Source organism: Chelonoidis abingdonii, chromosome 7 (assembly GCF_003597395.2).
Source record: "Chelonoidis abingdonii isolate Lonesome George chromosome 7, CheloAbing_2.0, whole genome shotgun sequence".
NCBI lineage: Eukaryota > Metazoa > Chordata > Testudines > Testudinidae > Chelonoidis > Chelonoidis abingdonii.
In genome coordinates, this window is record NC_133775.1 from 39415455 (window position 1) to 39435355 (window position 19901).

A 19901-nucleotide genomic window follows, 5' to 3' on the forward strand; every position below is an offset into this window, starting at 1 on the left:
GTAATCCGATATGTTAATATCGAATTTAGCGCTACTCCTCTCGTCGGGGTGGAGTACAGAAATCGATTTAAAGAGCCCTTTATATCGATATAAAGGGCGTTGTAGTGTGGACGGGTACAGCGTTAAATCGATTTAACGTTCTTTAAATCGATTTAAACGCATAGTGTAGACCAGGCCTCAGGGAGGTGGTTTAACTACAGCGATGTGAGGTGGAGGGGAGACACCTTCCATTGCTGCATTTGTGCTTCAGGCACTATAGCATCATTGTAGCATATGCAGCATAGACATAGCCATGGACACAGCATATGCTGACAGATGGTTGTTTAGGAACACCATCTCTCTGAATGGAGTTAGCTATGGTGACAGAAGGCCTCTTCTATTGACATAACCCCCAGCGTAGGTGCAGCTGTTAGCATAGCTACATCAGTCAGGGGTGTGAGAGAACCACAACTTTCACCTGTGTAGATACGCCAACATGAACTCCAGTGTAGACACACCTGTATTGACAGAAGAGGGCTAACTCCGCTCAGGCAGGTGGTGAGAAAAAACACTGGTTAGTGGAGGCTGTGTCCAAGCTACAGGGCTATGCAGACATAGTTATGCTGGTATAGTCTCTAGTTGTGTAGACATACTGTAAGTAGGTGGATGCAGCTTGTTGGCCTAACTGGGCTAGACTGAGACACACAGCAAAGAGAAGAAAAAAGAAGCTGGCCAATTAAATATTTAGATGAAAAGTTTTCAAGGACAAGATGGAAATCAGCTACATTATTTGCATTGCCACCAAAAAGTGCTGTAGCCTGTGTTTATGTATGCAGCGTGCGGCACTTGGCTCTTCGAAGCTTGAGAAATGGCAGCCTTTCAGTCCTTTCAAACATTTCAGAACCCTGTCAGCAAACAAACAGCTGGGGCTTTTCGCAGCTAGCAGCATTACAGCCCTGGGATTAATAGCGGGTTGATCGTCTCAGTTGCTGGTGAGCAGACATCCGTAGCCTGTATCAGTGGTGCTGGTATTGGACCCAGCCCACACAGGTAACACATCATTTGGTCCTATGTCGATCTTCTGCTGAGTCCACAGGACTGTTTTTAACTCTATTTTTTGACCTCTTCCCCCCCCTTGCTCTCTGACCAGTTGGGTGAGTTGCCACTATGAACATTTTTTATATAGCCTCAGAAAAGCTGCTGAGCATGGCTGGTGGCTACAACATCCTGTTTTGTTAGTTTTTGGGTCTTTCTAACTGAATTACACCTGCCCTGCTCTCTGCACATGCATGGAGACAGAGTCACTAGCTAAGATCAGTGTCTCTTCCCCTGCTTCTCTCCCCCTCCACTAGAGAAACAAAGTCAAATGCTGCAGTGTAAAGTGTATGGGTTACATGAGCACTGTGAAAACATTCCTCTTTCAGTTAAGAAGAACTGGATGAGAGTGCTTGTGTTACTGCTGGTTACTCTAGGTCACCTTTGGGTCATTTAAGGGTCACTTCTTCGTTGTGAGCTTTAATAATTTGAGCCAATAACTGCATCTGCTTATCTTTACTCCAGTTGAAGTTCTACTTTTTACATATCCTTGCTAGTCTCAGTGAGTAAATTAGTTTTCAAAACAAAAACAATAAAACCTAATTTAGTGCATCATTTAGTATCATTGTATTATGAGTAAGGCACTTTGTTTTCTGTATTTACTGATATTTCTCAAAAAAAAAAAAAAAAAGTCCTGGGTTTTTAAAAAGTTGGTATTCAGGTGACTTTCAAATACCCCCCCACCCCCCCACTTTGTTTTTTGGGGACCTCTTTGTGGAGGAAGCAGATGAGGCTGAAGCAGAGCAGAAGGCTGGATCCAGTGAGTACTACTAGCTCCTGGCCCTTCAAAGTGGCAGGGGATGGCTCCGTCCTGCAGGGCCAGGGTAGGAAGTTCTCTTTCCAGTGGGGATGGGTTCATACTCATGGGATGCGCCCCTCCTGGCCCTTCAGTGTGATCCTGTCCGCTTTCTTTGAGCAGCAGAGAGTGAGAGGGACAGGGAGCAAGATCCTGACAGCCGAGACCACCTGACCACTATGTTGTGAATGCCGAGCAGCCCTCTTCTCCACCCCTTGCCCTTCTTTTTTGGTCTTTACCTATTTTCACCTATTTATTTTATTTTAGAATGAACTGATGAATTGCAAGGAAGTGTGGGGTTGGGGGAGGGATGCCTTAATTGTGAGGCACAACCTATATTTGAGCCCTGAATGCTTTGGCCCCCATTACTGTGCTCATATGCAAATTACCATTTTAAGACTAAACACTTGAAATGGTATTTATAAATCAGATGACAACTCAGCACATGCAGCAATAACATATTAAACTGATTTGCTCCATAAGGTATGATCCTGAAATCCCCTTCATCGTATAACCCAAACTTAGATTCCCACTGTCCGTGATAGTGGGAATAAACTACCTTTCAGCATTACAAATTTTAAAATCTTTTGGATGTGTATGCACATTAGGTATGTTTTGGTGGTCAAAAGGGGCGTGTTGTTTCAATCATGTTAGCTCAGTCAAGCAAGTTAGCCTAATACTGTTAAAAAGCCCCTATAAAATGTGTGGTTTTGCCACTCTATTAACAGACCATGTTGCAGCTTATTAGGGAGCCCTCGATCAAACCTAGCTTGCAGCGTGATTTCAGATGTGTTAGCATGCATATTTATTGAGGTTTTTCCATCAGCTTTAGCTAATCCAATTGAAAAATACTCTTTTTGGCCCTCAAGACAGAGCCATTGAGACCACAAAACTTGTTGCTTGTCCATATAAAACTTTTTATAACTGTTTTGATGCAGTGTCGTAGATGACAACATAATTTGTGTCGGATGTTGGATTGGAAGAACAAGAAAATTGGGAAACATTAGAACTCCTTTTTTAAAAAAATGGTTCCCAAAGTCATTTTATTTTGAAGCACAGTTGACATCAAATTGCATTGTCATGTTGCTTTGGCTTGATGCCAGTGTAATGCCATGAACATCTGAATAATATAATGGAGCTTTATTGTGTAACAACCTGACAACTTCCACAACGTGGCAATATATTGTGCTGCACATTTTCATGTGGTTTTAAAGTAATGTATAAAAGTGCTTACTGTAGAAGGACGTTCAAAATAGAGGAATAACAAGGCTTCTCATAACAAGCAGAGTTTAAACTAAAAAGTTTGCACAGGAATACGCAGTTTGCAGAGGGTGGAAGTGTCAGAAAAAAGTGTGAATTGTAAAGTGAAGAGTTTGCCTATCTTGTGCACTTTCACTGTTAAAACACTGGTTTTGATTTCCTTTCTTTGTATTAACTGCTTGAGGTGATGTTGAAAAGGTGATAGCAATGTGGTGCTCTTTAAGAATATATAGTGAGAGGCTTTGAGTAGGGAAATGTCTTTTTATAGTATGCTGCTTTTTAGCAGAGAACTGCTCAAGAATCAAAGTTAAGTCAAATATGAAAAAGGAACATTCAAACCTTGTGAAGAACCTACAGCATAATAAATGATTATCACATTTTGATTCTTCATGGCAATCAGTTTTAGTTAATGTTTTTTTCTTTCATTCTTAAGTCTGTAGCGTAAGAGTTCACAAGTGAGAGTTAATCGAATATATACAGTTGAAGTGAAACTTTTAGGGATTGGGTTAGAAGTTGCATCTGTTTGCTGGAATATTTGGTCTTTGCTCTTTTAGTTTATGTAAATTGTTTGTTTATATCTTACCCACCCTACCTCTTAGTTCAGTTATGTTCGCCCAAAACCAGAAAGGAGTCCAGATGTACTGTACGATACCCATTCATTCTGAAAATGAGGACAGTCTCTTCCTATGAAGAGAATGGCAGATGTGCTAATCTGTTCAGACAATATAGCAGTGGGGTAATTGAAACAAATTGTAGGCGGAAAAGAAACAGTATGGTCAAAGAGGCTGCCCCTTTCAAACAAGATGTTAATCTCCCTGTTACTGGTTGATGTATTTCCTCTGTGCACAAGCAGCTGATTTGGATTAAATGTCCATTTCAGTTTAGAATTTTCACTTAATGTTAGGGAATTCTGGTAGGGTGACCAGATGTCCCGATAAAATCGGGACTGTCGTGATATTTAGGCATTTGTCCCGTGTCCCAAGCAATGTTTGGTTGGGACACAATTTGTCTCGATAGTTCGCGGCACTCCATTTTTGTTTTGTTTTTTTCCCCTCTGCCAGCAAATCCTCCTCCTCCCTCGTGTTCCGATATTTTCTTCCTCTCATCTGATCACCCTAAATCCTGGTACCAGTGCAAACAGCTCTCATTGATGTAGCTTTTGGAGCTTTCTATTAGTGACCTACCTACCTCTGCTCTGCTCGCAGCTTTCCAGAATGATGCAGTGAAAGATTCAAGAAAATCATGAGCTGCAGAGAAATTAAGCTTGTCTTCATTGCAGAGTTAACTAGTGTTCGATAACTTGAGTGTTGCTCCTAATTTGAGTCATACACACAAGCTCTTAATTCAAGTGTGGTAGTGCTCACAACTCGAGTTGGTTGGTTATAGTGTGAGGCAGCTGCCGACACAATCACTCTGTGCAGGCTGAATGTTATTTCTGTGTAGTTGCTCTCACTTGAGAGAGGCTAGCTTGAGGGGTTAATTTTATTGTAGAAGTAAGCACAGTTGTCTACTTAAAGACACAGCCTAAGATTTGTCACCCCCCAAAAGGTGTGTTGATAGCAAAATCACTAATAACTAATCACATTAGTTACCTCACTGTAGAGTTAATTATCTCTCTTTAGAATCCTAGTGGAGTTGAAATGCTGGTAATTTTTATCCCATGTAGCTAGGAGAGGTCCCCCACAAGTGTGTGTGTAGTGGGGGAATAATGTTGACCTCATCTAACTCATAGGGATAAAAACTACCAGTGTCTTGTCTCCAATAGGATTTTTTTGTGAGATAACTAATGCTAGTTTTTATTTTGCATTTTGTGGGAGTGAAGACAGCCCAACTTTCAGTGTTGCTCTGAAAAATGGAGAAGCAGAGGCTTGTGGGAAGAAGGTAGAAGGAGAGAGACTTATTTCACTCTTGCTGTTCAACTGTTGACTGCGGGGATAAAACTGACCACCCTGTAAACTTCATTGTACTACTCTTTTTTTTTTTTTTTTTTTGTCAGCGAAAGTTGCGCACTCTCTATTGATTTTTTTTTTGTTTGTTTGTTTTTTGGTTTTTGGTTTTTTTTTTGGTGCCTTGCCAAAGGGGGGGTGCATTCTCAGCCAGGAAGTTGTCTACATTCTGCAGTTTTTCTCAGTCCTCTGCTTCACAGAAGACCAGTTTTGAGTAAAGATGCTGTAAGTAGCTGATCTGATTTGACGTCAGGAACCACTTCTCATCCTTAGGAATTCCTGATCATAGTGGGGACCTCATGACACATCCTTTCCCACCTCTGCCCTGTTCACATTCCTGTTGGGAATGTTCTCAAACTCATTTGAATACTGAAATACAGATTCTCCCTTAAATTGTTTCTAAGCATGTGTTACCTGATTGTGTAGATTCCGGTACAGATTTTTTAAAATAGTTTAAAATGGTTTAGCTCCTTTCATGTGAGTGGCCAAACTGTTCAAAGCCAATTTCATGGGGGTTGTGGAGATCATATTAAAGTTTAATATGAAAAACACAGCTCATTCTGTATGGTGGACAGATCCATGTCCATCTTATTCTTGGGCCACTCTGATCTTTTGCCTGTCTCATGAGATTTGCCAGGTTTCAAACAGTGTTGTCATAACTGTTGTACTCACTCTCTCATATAGTTAATGATATTATAATAGCGAGGTATGTCTGGGAGCTTAGAGCACAGTTATTTTGCTGCCAAGATAGTGGGTTTCCCTCAAAAGAGAATGAGATGTTTGTGAATCTGAATTGTCTGCTCACTAATTGCCTGCTGGCCGATCCAAGGGACCATGCAGTGAGCTTTGCAGTACATGCTGCTCATGAACTGAGGGTTAATTTTGCTGGTCTTACTATATAATGGAAAACAAAGATTTAACTTTTTTCTGCTCCTCCTACCCCCGACAGCATCTGTTCACAAGATTAAACAGAAAATGTCTAGATTAAAATGATCTTGTTTTTAAATGTGTGGCAAGTACCCTGTCTGAAATCCTTCTCAAGCTTGAACATTATAGTATCTCTTAAGTTTCCTGGTATTCAGACTATCTTCTGGTTTTCTTGTATGGGTCCACTTAAATTTAATGGGTTTCAGAAGCCACAAATTATTGTGCAGGTCCTTAACTACCGTACTTTAAATATGGAAATATAAAATCTGGTATTTTGTAGTCTCGGGCAACAAATATTCCAGAATGTTGAAGCAACTTTAATACTAAACAGTGTGGTCAAGCAGCTGTATAGAATTAATCATCAAAAGAAAAATGACAATAGGATGAAGGAAGAGGTCTCAGAAACCACTTTTGAAGCTACAGCGATTACAGCAAGATACCATTACTAAATATGATACTGGGAAACCACATGGACTGCATATTAAGCAGTCAAAGAAATGAAGTATTTAATTGCAGTGACTGAATGGGTACAAACATTTAATTTACCAGAGAAGTTATTTCCAGTGGATTAAGCTTTCATTTTTTTCCTCCTCCCCTCCACACCACTCTTTTTTAGGTAAGAACTGAAACTACTTGGTCATGAAATTGTACAAATGAGCTATCAAGGAAGGAGTAGTAATATGTAGTAGTGTTATAAATGTAGACTTATGAAACCCCATTTAAATTGAAGGTTACATATACGAGAGAGGGTGGGTGAGATCTTTTATTGGACCAGCTTCTGTTGGTGAAAGACACAAGCTTCTTCGAGTGCTTGCTCATATCCATTCCAGTTAGATGTGCGCGTGCCGCGTGCATGTTCATCAGAGATTTTTATCCTAGCAACACTCGGTGGGCCAGCAGGGCGCCCCCTGGAGTGGCGCCATGGCGCCCAATATATACCCCTGCCAGCCCATCTGCTCCTCAGTTCCTTTTTACCGCCCGTGTCGGTCGTTGGAACAGTGGAGTGCGGCTTAGCTGATGTCCACCTCCTTAGCTCTTCACTTGTCTATATATAGTTATTGTGTACATAGTTAGTTTTCCATAGTTCTCGTTAACTTTTTTGTATTGTTAGTAGTTTATAGTAGTGGTGTATACAGTTAGAGGGTCGGGGGCTAGCCCCTTCTCCTCCCCCGGTACCGGGGCCTATGCCCAGTTCACTGGGTTTCAAACCTTGCACGGCCTGTCATCGGCCGATGCCCACAGGAGATCCACATGACTCCTGTTTAAAATGTTTGGGAGAATCCCACCTTGTGGACAAGTGCCGAATCTGCAAGGCGTTCAAGCCCGGACGAAGAAAGAGCGGGACATTTGCCTCAAGCAACTCTTGATGGAGGCAGCTCTAACTCCTCCATCTTCGGCACTGACTCCGGCACCGGGGACGAGTGCTCCCTCCGCACCGGAACGCATGGTTCCAGTGAAGGCTCCCCGGCACCAGCCTTTACCAACTCGACCCTCGGCAGACACTGATCCCTCTCCCCGATGTCCAAGAGGCACAAGGCTCCTGCGGCACCAGCATCTGCGCCGCAGTCGGAGCATACATCTAAGGCGGACCGCCCGGCACCGTCAGCTGCTGCGGCACCTCTTGCCTCTGCACTGTCGATTCCGGTCTCTCAGGAGCCGTCGAGTCCGGTGCCTACCAGCTCCCCAGCGTGCGCTGTCGTCGAGCTCGTCGTGGCCTCGATGCCGGAGACTTTCTCCACGGCTCGGGAACTAATTGCTCTGACGGAGCATGAGCTGCCCCAACCCCCAGCTCCGCCGGTGCGGGTTGTTCAGTCACTGGGCAAGCCCGCCATGATGAGGCCGTCTTCACCAGATGCTGTGCAACGCCGCCGGTCCCAATCCAGGTCCCGCAGACGCTCTCATTCCAGACATCGCTTCCGCTCTCAGCGCCGCTTGCAGTCCCGGTACCAGTCGTACTTGCGGCACTGCTCGAGATCCCGGTCTCCATCACAGTACTCTCGGCACTGGTCCAGATCCCGGCACCACTGTAACTCTCGCAGCCGGTCTCGGCATGGCGATGTGAGGCATCGGTCGACCTCCCGGCACCGCGCTGGTCGCAGGTCCTGGTCCCACTCCCGGCACTGCTACGACTCTCGGTACCGTTCACCGCTACCGCGTAAACAGGAGTCCAATGGATGCAGAGACCTGGTCCACACGACTTCAGCGCCTCCGTGGCCCTTGCGGCACCCATCTGTCTCCTCCCGTGCAGATAGCGCCTCCTATGGGGACTCGGAGACGCACGCCCATGGCCTGGACCACGGACCTCATCAGTGATCCTTTTGGACATCTTGGGCGTACCATAAAGCCCAAGGTGAACTGACTGGCCCATCGCGCTCCAGTCACTCAGAGCACCGTGTGCCCGAGTCCACCGTCAGCCGGCCTCCCCCCAGCTGACACAGAGGAAACCAGTGCTCACGCACCGGAATCGCATGAGGTTCCCCCGGACCAGACATCAGTGCAGGATCCACTCGTCCCGGGGCTGTCATCTTCATCCTCCCCGTATGAGGCAGTAGCGGGGACGTCATCATCGGGACCACCTCCGGTCACACCAGGACCTTCTGCGGCGTGTCGCCCAAAATATCAACCTGCCGGTAGAGGTGGTCCCAGAGGTGGAGGACCCGGTGATTAGCATCTTGTCCGCGGAGACAGCCACCCGAGTGGCTCTCCCATTCATCCGTTCGATCCAGGCTAGAGCGGACTCTATTTGGCAATCCCCAGCTTCCATCCCACCCACAGCCAAGGGGGTCGAACGGAAGTAAATGGTGCCTTCAAGGGGTCTGAGTACCTCTATCTGCACCCCGCTCCCTGTTCCTTGGTGGTACAGTCCATCAATGAACGGGAGCGCCATGGCCAACAAGCCCCCGCGCCTAAATCTAGAGAAGCCCGGCGCATGGATTTGTTGGGCCGAAAAATCTATTCTGCGGGAGGTCTCCAACTCCGCATAGCGAACCAACAGGCCTTCTTCGGCAGATACAGTTACAATACCTGGGAGGCTGTTGGGAAGTTTGTCGAGTTGGTTCCACAAGATTCCCGTCAGGAATTTGAAGCACTCCTGGAGGAGGGGAAGAGGGTCGTGAGGACCTCCTTACAAGCCTCATTAGATGCCGCTGATTCAGCAGCCAGAACAGTCGCTTCGGGCATAGCCATGCACCGTATATCATGGTTGCAAGTGTCCGGCCTGCCACCTGAGTTGCAACATATGGTACAAGACCTGCCGTTTGATGGTCAAGGCTTCTTTTCACAAAAGACAGACCCCAGACTGCAGAGTCTGAAGGACAACAGAGTAATTATATGTTCCTTGGGAATGCATACGCCTCAGACGCAAAGACGGCCCTTCCGCTCCCAACCGCAGCGCCCTTACCCTCCACCTCGGCCACGGCAAGACTTTGCCAGAAGGAGAGGTTGTAATAATCGCAGACGCTAGTCTGGACCTCAGGGGGGCAACACTTCCGGTCCCACCAAACCAACGCCGGGACCCAAACCAAACTTTTGAGGGTGTGCCCGAGAGCAGTGTACCAATTGCCTCCCCGGATCCCTTTCAGTTCTACAACCGCCTTTCCCAGTTCCTTCAGGTGTGGTCCCAGTTGACGTCAGATCGTTGGGTCCTATGCATGGTGGAGCTTGGATACGGCCTTCAGTTTGTTTCACCCCCTCCCTTCTACCCCCTCTCCCCGGCCCTATTCAGGGACCCCTCTCACGAGCAACTCCTCACCCAGGAGGTCCACAAGTTCCTCTCAATTGGAGCTATAGAGGAGGTATCGGAAGAGTTAAGGGGCAAGGGTTTTTATTCCTGATATTTCCTTATTCCCAAGGCGAAAGGGGGCCTTCGCCCTATCCTAGACCTGCGAGGACTGAACAAATTCATCAAAAAGTTCAAGTTCCGCATGGTATCCCTGGTAACCATTATTCCTTCCCTGGATCCCGGAGATTAGTATGCCGCACTCGACATGCAGGATGCATATTTCCACATAGCAATTTGTCCCCCTCACAGGAGGTATCTTTGCTTTGTGGTAAACCATCAACACTACCAGTTTACTGTCCTGCCCTTTGGCCTCTCCTCAGCCCCTCGGGTGTTCACGAAGTGTATGGCAGTTGTTGCCGCTGCCTTACGCCATCGTCAAATACGTCTTCCCTTACCTCGACGACTGGCTCATCCGAGGGACCTCCGAGGCACAAGTCATCAGCCAGGTGGCCATTATCAAGGACTTCTTTCTGCGTCTAGGTCTGATCATCAACTTAGACAAGTCCACTCTGGTGCCTATGCAGAGGATAGAGTTTATGGGGGCAATGCTGGATTCCAACCTTGCGACGGCCAGTTTACCCCCCCCCCCCCCCCGGTTTCAGACCATAGTCTCACTTGTCCAAGGCCTTTTCCAACAACCTCTGCCCGCACTTGCCTTGGCCTCCTCAGTCACATGGCTGCGTGCACATTTGTTACAAAGCACACCAGGCTGTGAATGCGTCCTCTCCAAATCTGGCTCGCCTCCATCTATCGGCCACACAGAGACACCATAGACATCATTCTGACAATTCCGCCGAGCGTTCTAGGCTCCCTCGACTGGTGGCGAACGCCCTCCCGGGTGTGTGCAGGACGACTGTTCCATCCTCCCCAGCCCTCTGTGTCCCTAACAACGGACGCGTCCTCCATGGGCTGGGGTGCTCACCTAGGGCGCCTGCGCACATAAGGCCTTTGGTCGTCCCGGGAGTTGACTCTGCACATCAATGTCCGGGAGCTGAGAGCGGTCCGACTGGCTTGCCAAGTGTTTCGGCGCCATCTGCAGGGCCGTTGTGTCGCAGTCTTCACGGACAACACAACAGCCATGTATTATATAAACAAACAGGGAGGGACATGGTCTTCCCACTTGTCAGGAAGCGATCCTACTGTGGGACTTCTGCATAGCCCACTCCATAGACCTAGTAGCCTCCTTCCTCCCAGGAGTCCGGAACACGCTCGCAGATCATCTGAGCAGGTCCTTCCTGGCGCACAAATGGTCCATCCATCCGGACATTCTCCATTCAGTTTTCCGGAGGTGGGGCTTTCCCCAAATAGACCTCTTTGCCTCCAGGGAGAACAGGAAATGCCAGGTGTTCTGCTCCCTGCAAGGTCACTCCCCAGGCTTACTGTCGGACGCATTCCTCATTCCGTGGATGGGCCACTCCTGTCATGCCTTCCCACCGTTTCCTCTTGTCCACCGAGTTCTGATCAAGATGCACACGGACAAAGCCCGCCTTATCCTGATCACTCCGGCTTGGCTGAGGCAGCATTGGTACACCATGCTGCTCGACCTGTCTCTGTCACACCCGATTTCCCTGCCACTCGACCCGGACCTGATCACACAGGACTGCGGCAGGCTTACACCAGCTGGACCTGCAGTCCCTTCATCTGACTGCATGGCTGCTGGCTGGTTGAGCCAATCGGAGTTGCGTTGTTGCACTGTGGCGGAACAAGTGCTGCTCGGAAGCAGAAAGCCCTCCACACGGTCAACATACCTTGCTAAATGGAAGCGCTTCTGTCACTGGTGTACTTAGCAGGACCTTTCTCCGCAGGCAGTATCAGTCCCCACCATCTTGGACTATTTATGGTCTCTCAAAGAGCATGGTCTAGCGATCTCTTCGCTAAGAGTGCACCTTGCAGCTATTTCCACCTTCCATCCTGGGGAGGCTGGCAGTTCTGTTTTTTCCCATCCTATAGTTTCCAGATTCCTCAAGGGCTTGGAGCGACTCTATCCCCAGGTCAGACAACCAGCCCCTACCTGGGACCTGAACCTTGTCTTAGCCAGGCTCATGGGACCCCTCCCTTTTGAGCCTTTAGCCACATGCTCGCTGCTGTACTTGTCCTGGAAGACAGCATTCCTAGTTGCTGTCACCTCGGCTAGATGGGTCTCGGAAATTAAAGCTTTGACTTTGGATCCCCCGTATACAGTGTTCCATAAGGACAAGGTACAGCTGCGACCACACCCGGCATTCCTCCCTAAGGTCGTCTCCTCCTTTCATGTGAATCAGGACATCTTCCTGCCAGTTTTTTTTCCAAAACCGCACTCATCGCGACAGGAACAGCAGCTGCATACTCTGGATGTCCGCAGGGCTCTCGCATTTTACATCGAGAGAACCAGACCCTTCCGGCATTCACCTCAGCTGTTTGTAGCGGTGGCAGAACGTATGAAGGGGATGGCAATCTCCTTCCAAAGGATTGCTTCTTCGGTGACATCCTGTATTCAGACATGCTACGACTTGGCTCATGTCCCGACTGGCCATCTTACCGCCCACTCTACGCGGGCTCAAGCGTCATCTGCCACGTTTTTGGCTCATGTTCCCATACAGGAAATATGCCGCGCGGCTACCTGGTCTTCCATCCATACCTTTCCATCGCACTACGCATTGGTCCAACAGTCTAGAGATGATGCCGCCTTTGGCTCAGCGGTCTTACATTCCACAATGTCTCGCTCCGACCCCACCGCCTAGGTAAGGCTTGGGAATCGCCTAACTGGAATGGATATGAGCAAGCATTCGAAGAAGAAAAGACTGTTACTCACTTTTGTAACTGTTGTTCTTCGAAATGTGTTGCTCATATCCATTCCAAACCCGCCCTCCTCCCCTACTGTCGGAGTAGCCGGCAAGAAGGAATGAGGAGTGGATGGGCCGGCAGGGCTATATATCGGGGGCCATGGCGGTGCCATTCCAGGGAGCGCCCTGCCAGCCCACCGAGTGTTGCTAGGGTAAAAATCTCCAACAAACGTGCACGCGTCACGCGCACACCTAACTGGAATGGATATGAGCAACAGATCTCGAAGAACAGTTACAAAGGTGAGTAACCGTCTTTTTCGAGCTTCACAGAGCTCTTCAGATTTGGAAAAAGGTAACCAATTTACGTATATAACTGAACAGTTATTACAATGGAAACATTTAATCACATTGTTAAACTATATGATTAAAATCAAGAAAAAAAATTACCAAATTTCTTATTTTATTAAACCCAAGATTACGATTACTATGGAATTTTGAGCAGATGGTCCTAAATGGTGCTTGCAAGACCTGCTTTCTCTAATGTTCAGAAAGAAAATTTTGAACCAAGTGTCCTAAACCAGCATATTTGCAGTACTGTTTGTTCTGGACCACAGTGGTTAAATTGCATCCATTGCCTTGATAAACATAAGATCTGACACTTGGATTTTATTATTTCTACTGCAGTAGCATATCACTTCCGCTAACTTGAGTTAAAAACTCATTTTTCCTAGTGAAGACCAGGCAAAAGAGCTTGATAGCCCCCAACTACTCAGCCATTGGGATGGCCAGCCAGCAACTGGTATAGCTGTATTGGAGCTACCCTGAATTGTGTAAAAAGGACGAGCAGGCGGTTGCATTGATTAAGCTAATTGAGGTTGGCCCATTTTAAAAGTACAGGAGAAACCTTCATTAGCTCAGTGCAAAATCCAGCTTGATCGTGTCTATACTTAAGGGTCAGAACTGTGGCATCTGTACAGTGGCTGAGTTTCCAGCCTTAGTAAGCTTTTTCAGTACAAAGCCAAAACCTGCCCCACAAAAGGAATCCAAGATGAATGGATATTAACGGTGCTGTAGGATAAGTGGGATAAGCACAAGAAGGAAAAATGTATTCCCAAAGTTAATTAGCTTAATTGTGGTACCTGGCTATATAAGTAAAACTCATGATCCAGTTATCAACCATCTTTTTCAAAACTTTAAAAGTAAAAAAGTACAGGAATATTTGTGCAGTTGTAAGTTGGTTGACACTGCAGATGAAAAGGATTAGCTGCTGGAAGGAAATGATTTTGAAATCTGAATTTAAATTTTTAAGACCAGGGTTTATGTGACGAAAGGGCCAGAGTTGGTCCCTGAAACTCAGCAGGGATTGTTTGCCTCCAGCAGACTGTCACAAGTTTCATTTAGTATTTAAATTGCTGACTGTCTTAATCTAACTTCCTGTTTATAGTGTTAATACAGTGTCTGATTATGCAATGTTCTGCATATTTTTTTTTCATTCTTGCTGTCCAAGGCTGTCTACTCTAGAAAACTCACTTCTTTTCCAAGAATGATGCAGCTGCACCAGCGTTGACAGTGCCATAAACAGTAATGCAGCCTGAGCTCAGGTGTTTTTAGAAATGTGTGATGAAACTCTGCAAATAATTAAATAAATATTTGACAGTGGAGCAGGAAACTAGCTCACTATTTAATCTGGCGGATCTTTGGTACGTTTGGATTATTTACCAAATCGCATTAGCTGCAAATTGTATTTACCAGATCAAAACACCATCTCATACGTTGTTTTCTGTTTGATCCTTTTAACACCTTTCACTTCCTCTGCATCTGAGAGTGTGATGTGCTTCACTGCTTGCTTCTTCTGTACTAGCTACACACATCTGGACATTCATGGAACTGTTCTTTTCAGGCAGCAGGTTCAGGCCCTATCTCTCATTTAGTGCTGCTTTACAGCTCCCTTACACTATCAAGTAGTGTGACATGGTTACCTCAACTCCTTCTATTCCCAGACACTGTCACTATGGAAACTGCATCTTCTGTTAGTTGCATAGTTTGCAGTGTGTGCTTATGAAGAATGCTTAAGACTGCACTGTGGGTTGTTCCTACAGGAGGCTTCCATGCTGTTTGCTTTCCTTCTCAGTCTGTTGCCATCAAGAACTAATAATAGCAAAGGGAAGTTGAAGTGCATGAGCTACCTCACGAGAAAAAAGCCCAAGAATTTCAAGCCCCACCATGACTGACTAAAAATGGAAAATATCAAAATATTAGTGATGTTTGGCCAAACTCTACTTTAACCCTCCTAGTATTATCTGTCTTCATTCCTGATGGGTTGGCCCCGGAAGTAGTTGTACTCACACAAGCATAAATTCAGCATGTTCCCAATGCTTTCCAGTATCTACAGACGTGAAAGGGAAAAATGTGGTTTCTTACAAGGCTTAGCCTTTCTCTAGCTGGATTTTTTTTTCTTTGAATGATGGAAAATCATTGGCCCTAAACTCTGGATTCTCTCAGTTTTAGAGGCTGACTGGTGTTACAGAACCACACATACGGTGGTGCTCTCACATGGCTCTTGGAACCCCTTCAGTGTGTCAGCCCTCCTCAGGAGTTACTCCCCCTTACTGGGGTAAGCCACTTGGCTTCACCACACTCCTGGGACTGCACCTCTGAGCCTTCAGTCCACCTGCCTCACTCTGTTAGCTCCCCTCAGTGAGTCCACTCAAATTGGATCTCCAGGGGGAGACTTGCACCCAAAAGAAGTAATGGAACCCTGGTTGGCCTCTTTAGACTAGAGTGACTCTGAGACAGTGGTGTAAACCAGAAGGATTTGTTAAATATCTGGAATGCAGCATAGGGAGCCCTTAGGTTAGCATGGAGAACAGGAAACAGCCAAGTCCCTCTGGGTCTGACTGGCGCCCAGGGTGCGCTCTCAGCTCCCAGTCCTGAAGCATCCCTGCTTCCAGCAGACCATGGCCCACATGTAGCTACTCCCCTCTTGGCCCCTCCTTAGTCTTTTTTGTTTCTCTTCCCAGGCTAACCTGGTCTCCTCCTGACTTGCTCTTTGTTCTCCAGCTGGCCCCACCGTCTGGCTTCCTGCAGAGGGCCAGGGTTGTCGGTTACTTGGTAGCAAATCACTGGGCAATTGTCAGGACCTATCTGGACCTCTGGATTCTTCTGCAAAGAAAACACCTTTTCCCTTTCCCCTAGTTAATCTTGCGGTACATAGGGGAAAGGGAGGCACACAAAATATGCATACAAAATATTGTGGGGAAAACCCCACTTGGTTACAGTTGGCTTTCTGCCAAATCAGAATGTTCACTTACCTGAAATAATAGCTGTTCCTTTCTGCACTACAGAGTTAGGGAACCCAATCTCAACATAAGGTATGTCTACATGGCATCAGAGTCCGGACTAAAGAGTTGTGAACTGTAGAGCACCCTAACATATTGCACTCTTTAAATTCCCTATGTAGTCCCTGCTGGATCCAACTAAAAGGTACCTAGCTCACCTTGGTGTAGTCCCATTTCCAACAGTATTATGTTAGTGCGGACGGGACAATTTTTAGTTCATGCCAGCAGGATCTATGTGGGGCAGTTAGAGCAGAGCACAGCAGGGCACACTGACTGCCGTGCAGTCTAGATGAGCTCATTGTCCCTGGTCTGTTTCATAACTAAGCTATATTCTTAGCCTAAGTTCAGTAAGCATGCTAAAGGGACATGGAGAGTAAGGCATTAGCTTGATTACAGAACATCTTTAAGCTCCATTGTACACTACAAACTGAAACAACATAGTAACCAGGTTCCTTGACATGGCTGTATTGGTAGTGTGGTTGGGCTTTTAATAAATGCAGTGCTGCTTTGCAGAAAATTCTGTCTAGGTAGGCAGCAGGCAAAGGTGTGAAATGTATTGTTGTCTAAAACTCTCTAGTTACTTGTCTGTTTCAAAGCCTTGTTAGGACAATTTCACAAATACAAGTAATGAAAATGTAAATCTCCTCACAGGGGTGAGATTCTATCTTTAAACTCTTCCTCCAGTTTCTTTTCTGGGATGGCTTTTTGCTTTTCAGTAAGGCTTTCCTGTCATACCGCATGTGCTCGGAAGATAATGGGATCATCTTTTTCCCATTTGTCCTTTGAAATCTCTTAATTTCTCAGTCACTTACTTGTATAAGAGTTGAGGTTGGGCAGATGGTTCAGTTTGTGTTAAGTGTTGCTACATCTAGATTTATTATCTGTCAAGGGGAGGCTTTACACACTATCTCTGAAGGAAATCAAATGTGAAATTGCAGAACTACTAACTGTAGTCTGTAACCTATCATTTAAATCAGGTTTCTGTACCAGATGACTTGAGGATAGCTAATGTGATGCCAATTTTTAAGAAGGGCTCCAAAGGTGATCCCAGCAATTACAGGCCTGTAAGCCTGACTTCAGTATTGGGCAAACTGGTTGAAACTGTAATAAAGAACAATATTGTCAGACGTATAGATTAACATAATTTGTTGAGGAAGAGTCAACATGGTTTTAGTAAAGGGAAATCATGCTTTACCAATCTACTAGAATTCTTTGAGGGGGTCAACAAGTCAATGCTGTTTCTAGCCTGTTTGCCAGAAGCTGAGAATGAGCGACGGGATGGATCACTTGATGATTGCCTGTTCTGTTCATTCCCTCTGGGGCACCTGGCAGACAGAAGACAGAATACTAGGCTAGGTGGACCTTTGGTCTGACCCAGTAGGGCCATTCTTATGTTCTCATAATTACAAACCTTTGGAAATGTCCAATCTCTCAAGTCCTGTCTAGTTGGGCTCCCAGCAGAGTTAAGCAACTGTGGTTTAAAGATGGCTTCTGCTGAATTGCTTTCTAGCAGGATGTTTCCTTCGTCCAGTGTGCACCATGTTTAAAAATTGGTTTGATCCAGCCAAACTGATTAGCCAAACCCAACCTTAGAATGGACTAATTTGCACCAGGTGGCAAGAATTTTCAGACTCTGAGGGTACATACACCCAGTCCTTCTACAGACACTTCACAGTCACTCCCAATTTCAAATGATACAAGTTAAATACTATTTTATGCTATCAATAGAGTTATATTTTTACCAGGAAGTCCTGAATATTTCCAGCAGAGTTCAGTTTCATATGTTGTTTTGCTGAGCGGTATTGCCTCCCTCTCTGGCTGAGGAAGACATTTTTGTTTAAATAGGAAGACAAGCTAATAGGCCCTCTAGCCCTCTATGAAAGAATGTGCAGTCCTGGTCCCTGTGGTTTATCAAAAGCTTTACCTGTTGGAGCCTTCAGTTAAAATACTGACAAGCACAGTGAAATGTAGAGTTCTCAATAAGCTGGTATTCAATTCGTATCCCTATTTTGCGTAGTACTGTAAAAGGTCACATAGCAAGAAGTAAATTTATGAATTATAATTCAGGTCAACTTCAGATCCATTCAGGGATGCCTGTTCTCACTTGAAAAGTGATGTATGTGACACACACAGTATAGGGTCCATTGTCAGGAACAGCTGATTTCCTGCACTTTTATAGGTCAAACTGTCTGAAAGACATGACGCATCACTGTTTAAACGTACCACAGACTAACAAATTAGCAATGGCAGAATCCCATGAGATCATCTTGTCCATGTCCTGTGCCAATACAGAATTTTCTCTACAGTGTCTCTCCAGTGCTTTGTTTGGCTTTAAATGAGGCTTACACAATTTCTTTTGGCAAATGGTCTAATTGATCTCGCTCTTACAGAATCTTTCCTGATTCATTCTAAATTCCCTCTGATTACATTCATCCTATCACTCTTCTGATTTTTGACACTGGGAAACAATAAATTTATTCCAGTTATTGTACTGGTGTTGGAATCTGGCTTCCAGTTTCAGACATTGCTGACCCTACTGCCAGAGGGTGTCAGGTGGTTTAAAAATGCAGTCTGTTTTAAATGTAAGCTGATTATATATACATTTTACAAGACTCAAAATACATTTCATCCTGTGAAATTTCATTATGCTACACTAAGCCAAAAGGATATAGTAGTTTTAAGATAGAGTTCAGGGTACTTTTATTCTTGGTGTATGCAGTAAGGTGATGTATTATTGCATTAACTCCTGAGGAATGAATTTGTAAAACTTGAATTGTAAAACATGTTCAATGTGTGAAAACTCTGTCCTCACTGGCACAATGCTCCTTCTTTGCTCCTTGCACTAGAGTAGACAGCCAGGAAGAAACCTCAGATTGCTTCCAAATGTTCACTGCTTGGGCTTGAATGAGGCCCCTGCATTTTGTTAACATCAAGAATTTGCTAAGTTGGCTGTTCTTGACAAATCATTTTGTTCTGTCTGGACTGGTTCATGCTAATTTTGTTTTAAGATGTTATAAATATGTCTCAAGCCAGAGACCAAAGCAAGAATGGTTTAACTTTTCTTGCACATTTTTATGGCTGTTATAATTGCTGTTGAAATTGATCTTGGTTCTAAACTACCCTTTACCATATGATTTTTTTCTTCCATATGTTTTAGAACATAGTTTCAAGATTCCATCCAAATCCCACAAAATGAAACTGTTACTCTTGCTTGACTATCTGTATAGAAAATGCCTGAGTGACCAAGATTCATGCTTTTGTATTACCGTGATGTCGTCAACCCTTTTGACTTTTGTAACATTTTTTTCCACTGTGGTGAATCTGTAATAATGCTTTCTCCTCAGTGTATTGCCTCATATTTCCTGACTGATTTTATTCATTCTGTCAGAAGGTGGTAATATTGCTGTTGTATTCTGCATCCTTTGAAGATGTGGCTTTAATTAACTGTTTTATTTCTTTCTAGTGTTGTTCCACTTTTAAGAGAGTCCATTGGAATCTTAATGCAGCGAACTCCACCTTCCCTGGAAAGTGCCCTGCCTCAGTGCTATCAGAGGGTGAGCTGTTCCACTTTCGGACATTTTTGCATAAGACTTAACTATTAAATGAATAAGCAACATACGTTTGGACTTCTCAGGGGTGTTTTGGAATGTTTTCCTAACAGTAAATCCACAGAGGATTCCTTAAATCTGTCCTAAACATATACAAATGAATGAACACTTATCTGGAAATGGTCAAAGGCATAACAAAAAACCTGGATTTGATCATCTGAAGTCCCAAATTTTACATATTCTGTAGTTTCAACCAAAACGTTATATTTTGAAATGATTTCCTGTTTCACAGTATACACTTTTGGCTTGGAATAGATCATAAAACCTTTTAATGTATTGTGTCACAAAGTGGTGTAAGAGAGCATTATAATGAGAGAGCAGTATAATGGAGATTTCACAAGAAGGCCAGTTGGATCATTATCTGTAGAATTTGCTTGTTCTCCGGTTCTGATCTGATGTTCAGCAGCCA

General features: G+C 45.1%; 1 protein-coding gene across 3 annotated transcripts in view; it reads left to right on the plus strand.

Moving 5' to 3' along the window:
• Positions 1 to 19901, plus strand: part of SLC30A7 (solute carrier family 30 member 7) — a 60171-nt gene that overhangs the window by 33767 nt on the left and 6503 nt on the right. For all 3 annotated transcript variants that reach the window (XM_075067831.1, XM_032804953.2, XM_075067832.1), the window contains one exon: positions 19348 to 19438. In XM_075067831.1, coding sequence (XP_074923932.1) covers positions 19348 to 19438 — 91 coding nt within the window. The remainder of the gene's footprint in view (positions 1 to 19347; positions 19439 to 19901) is intronic.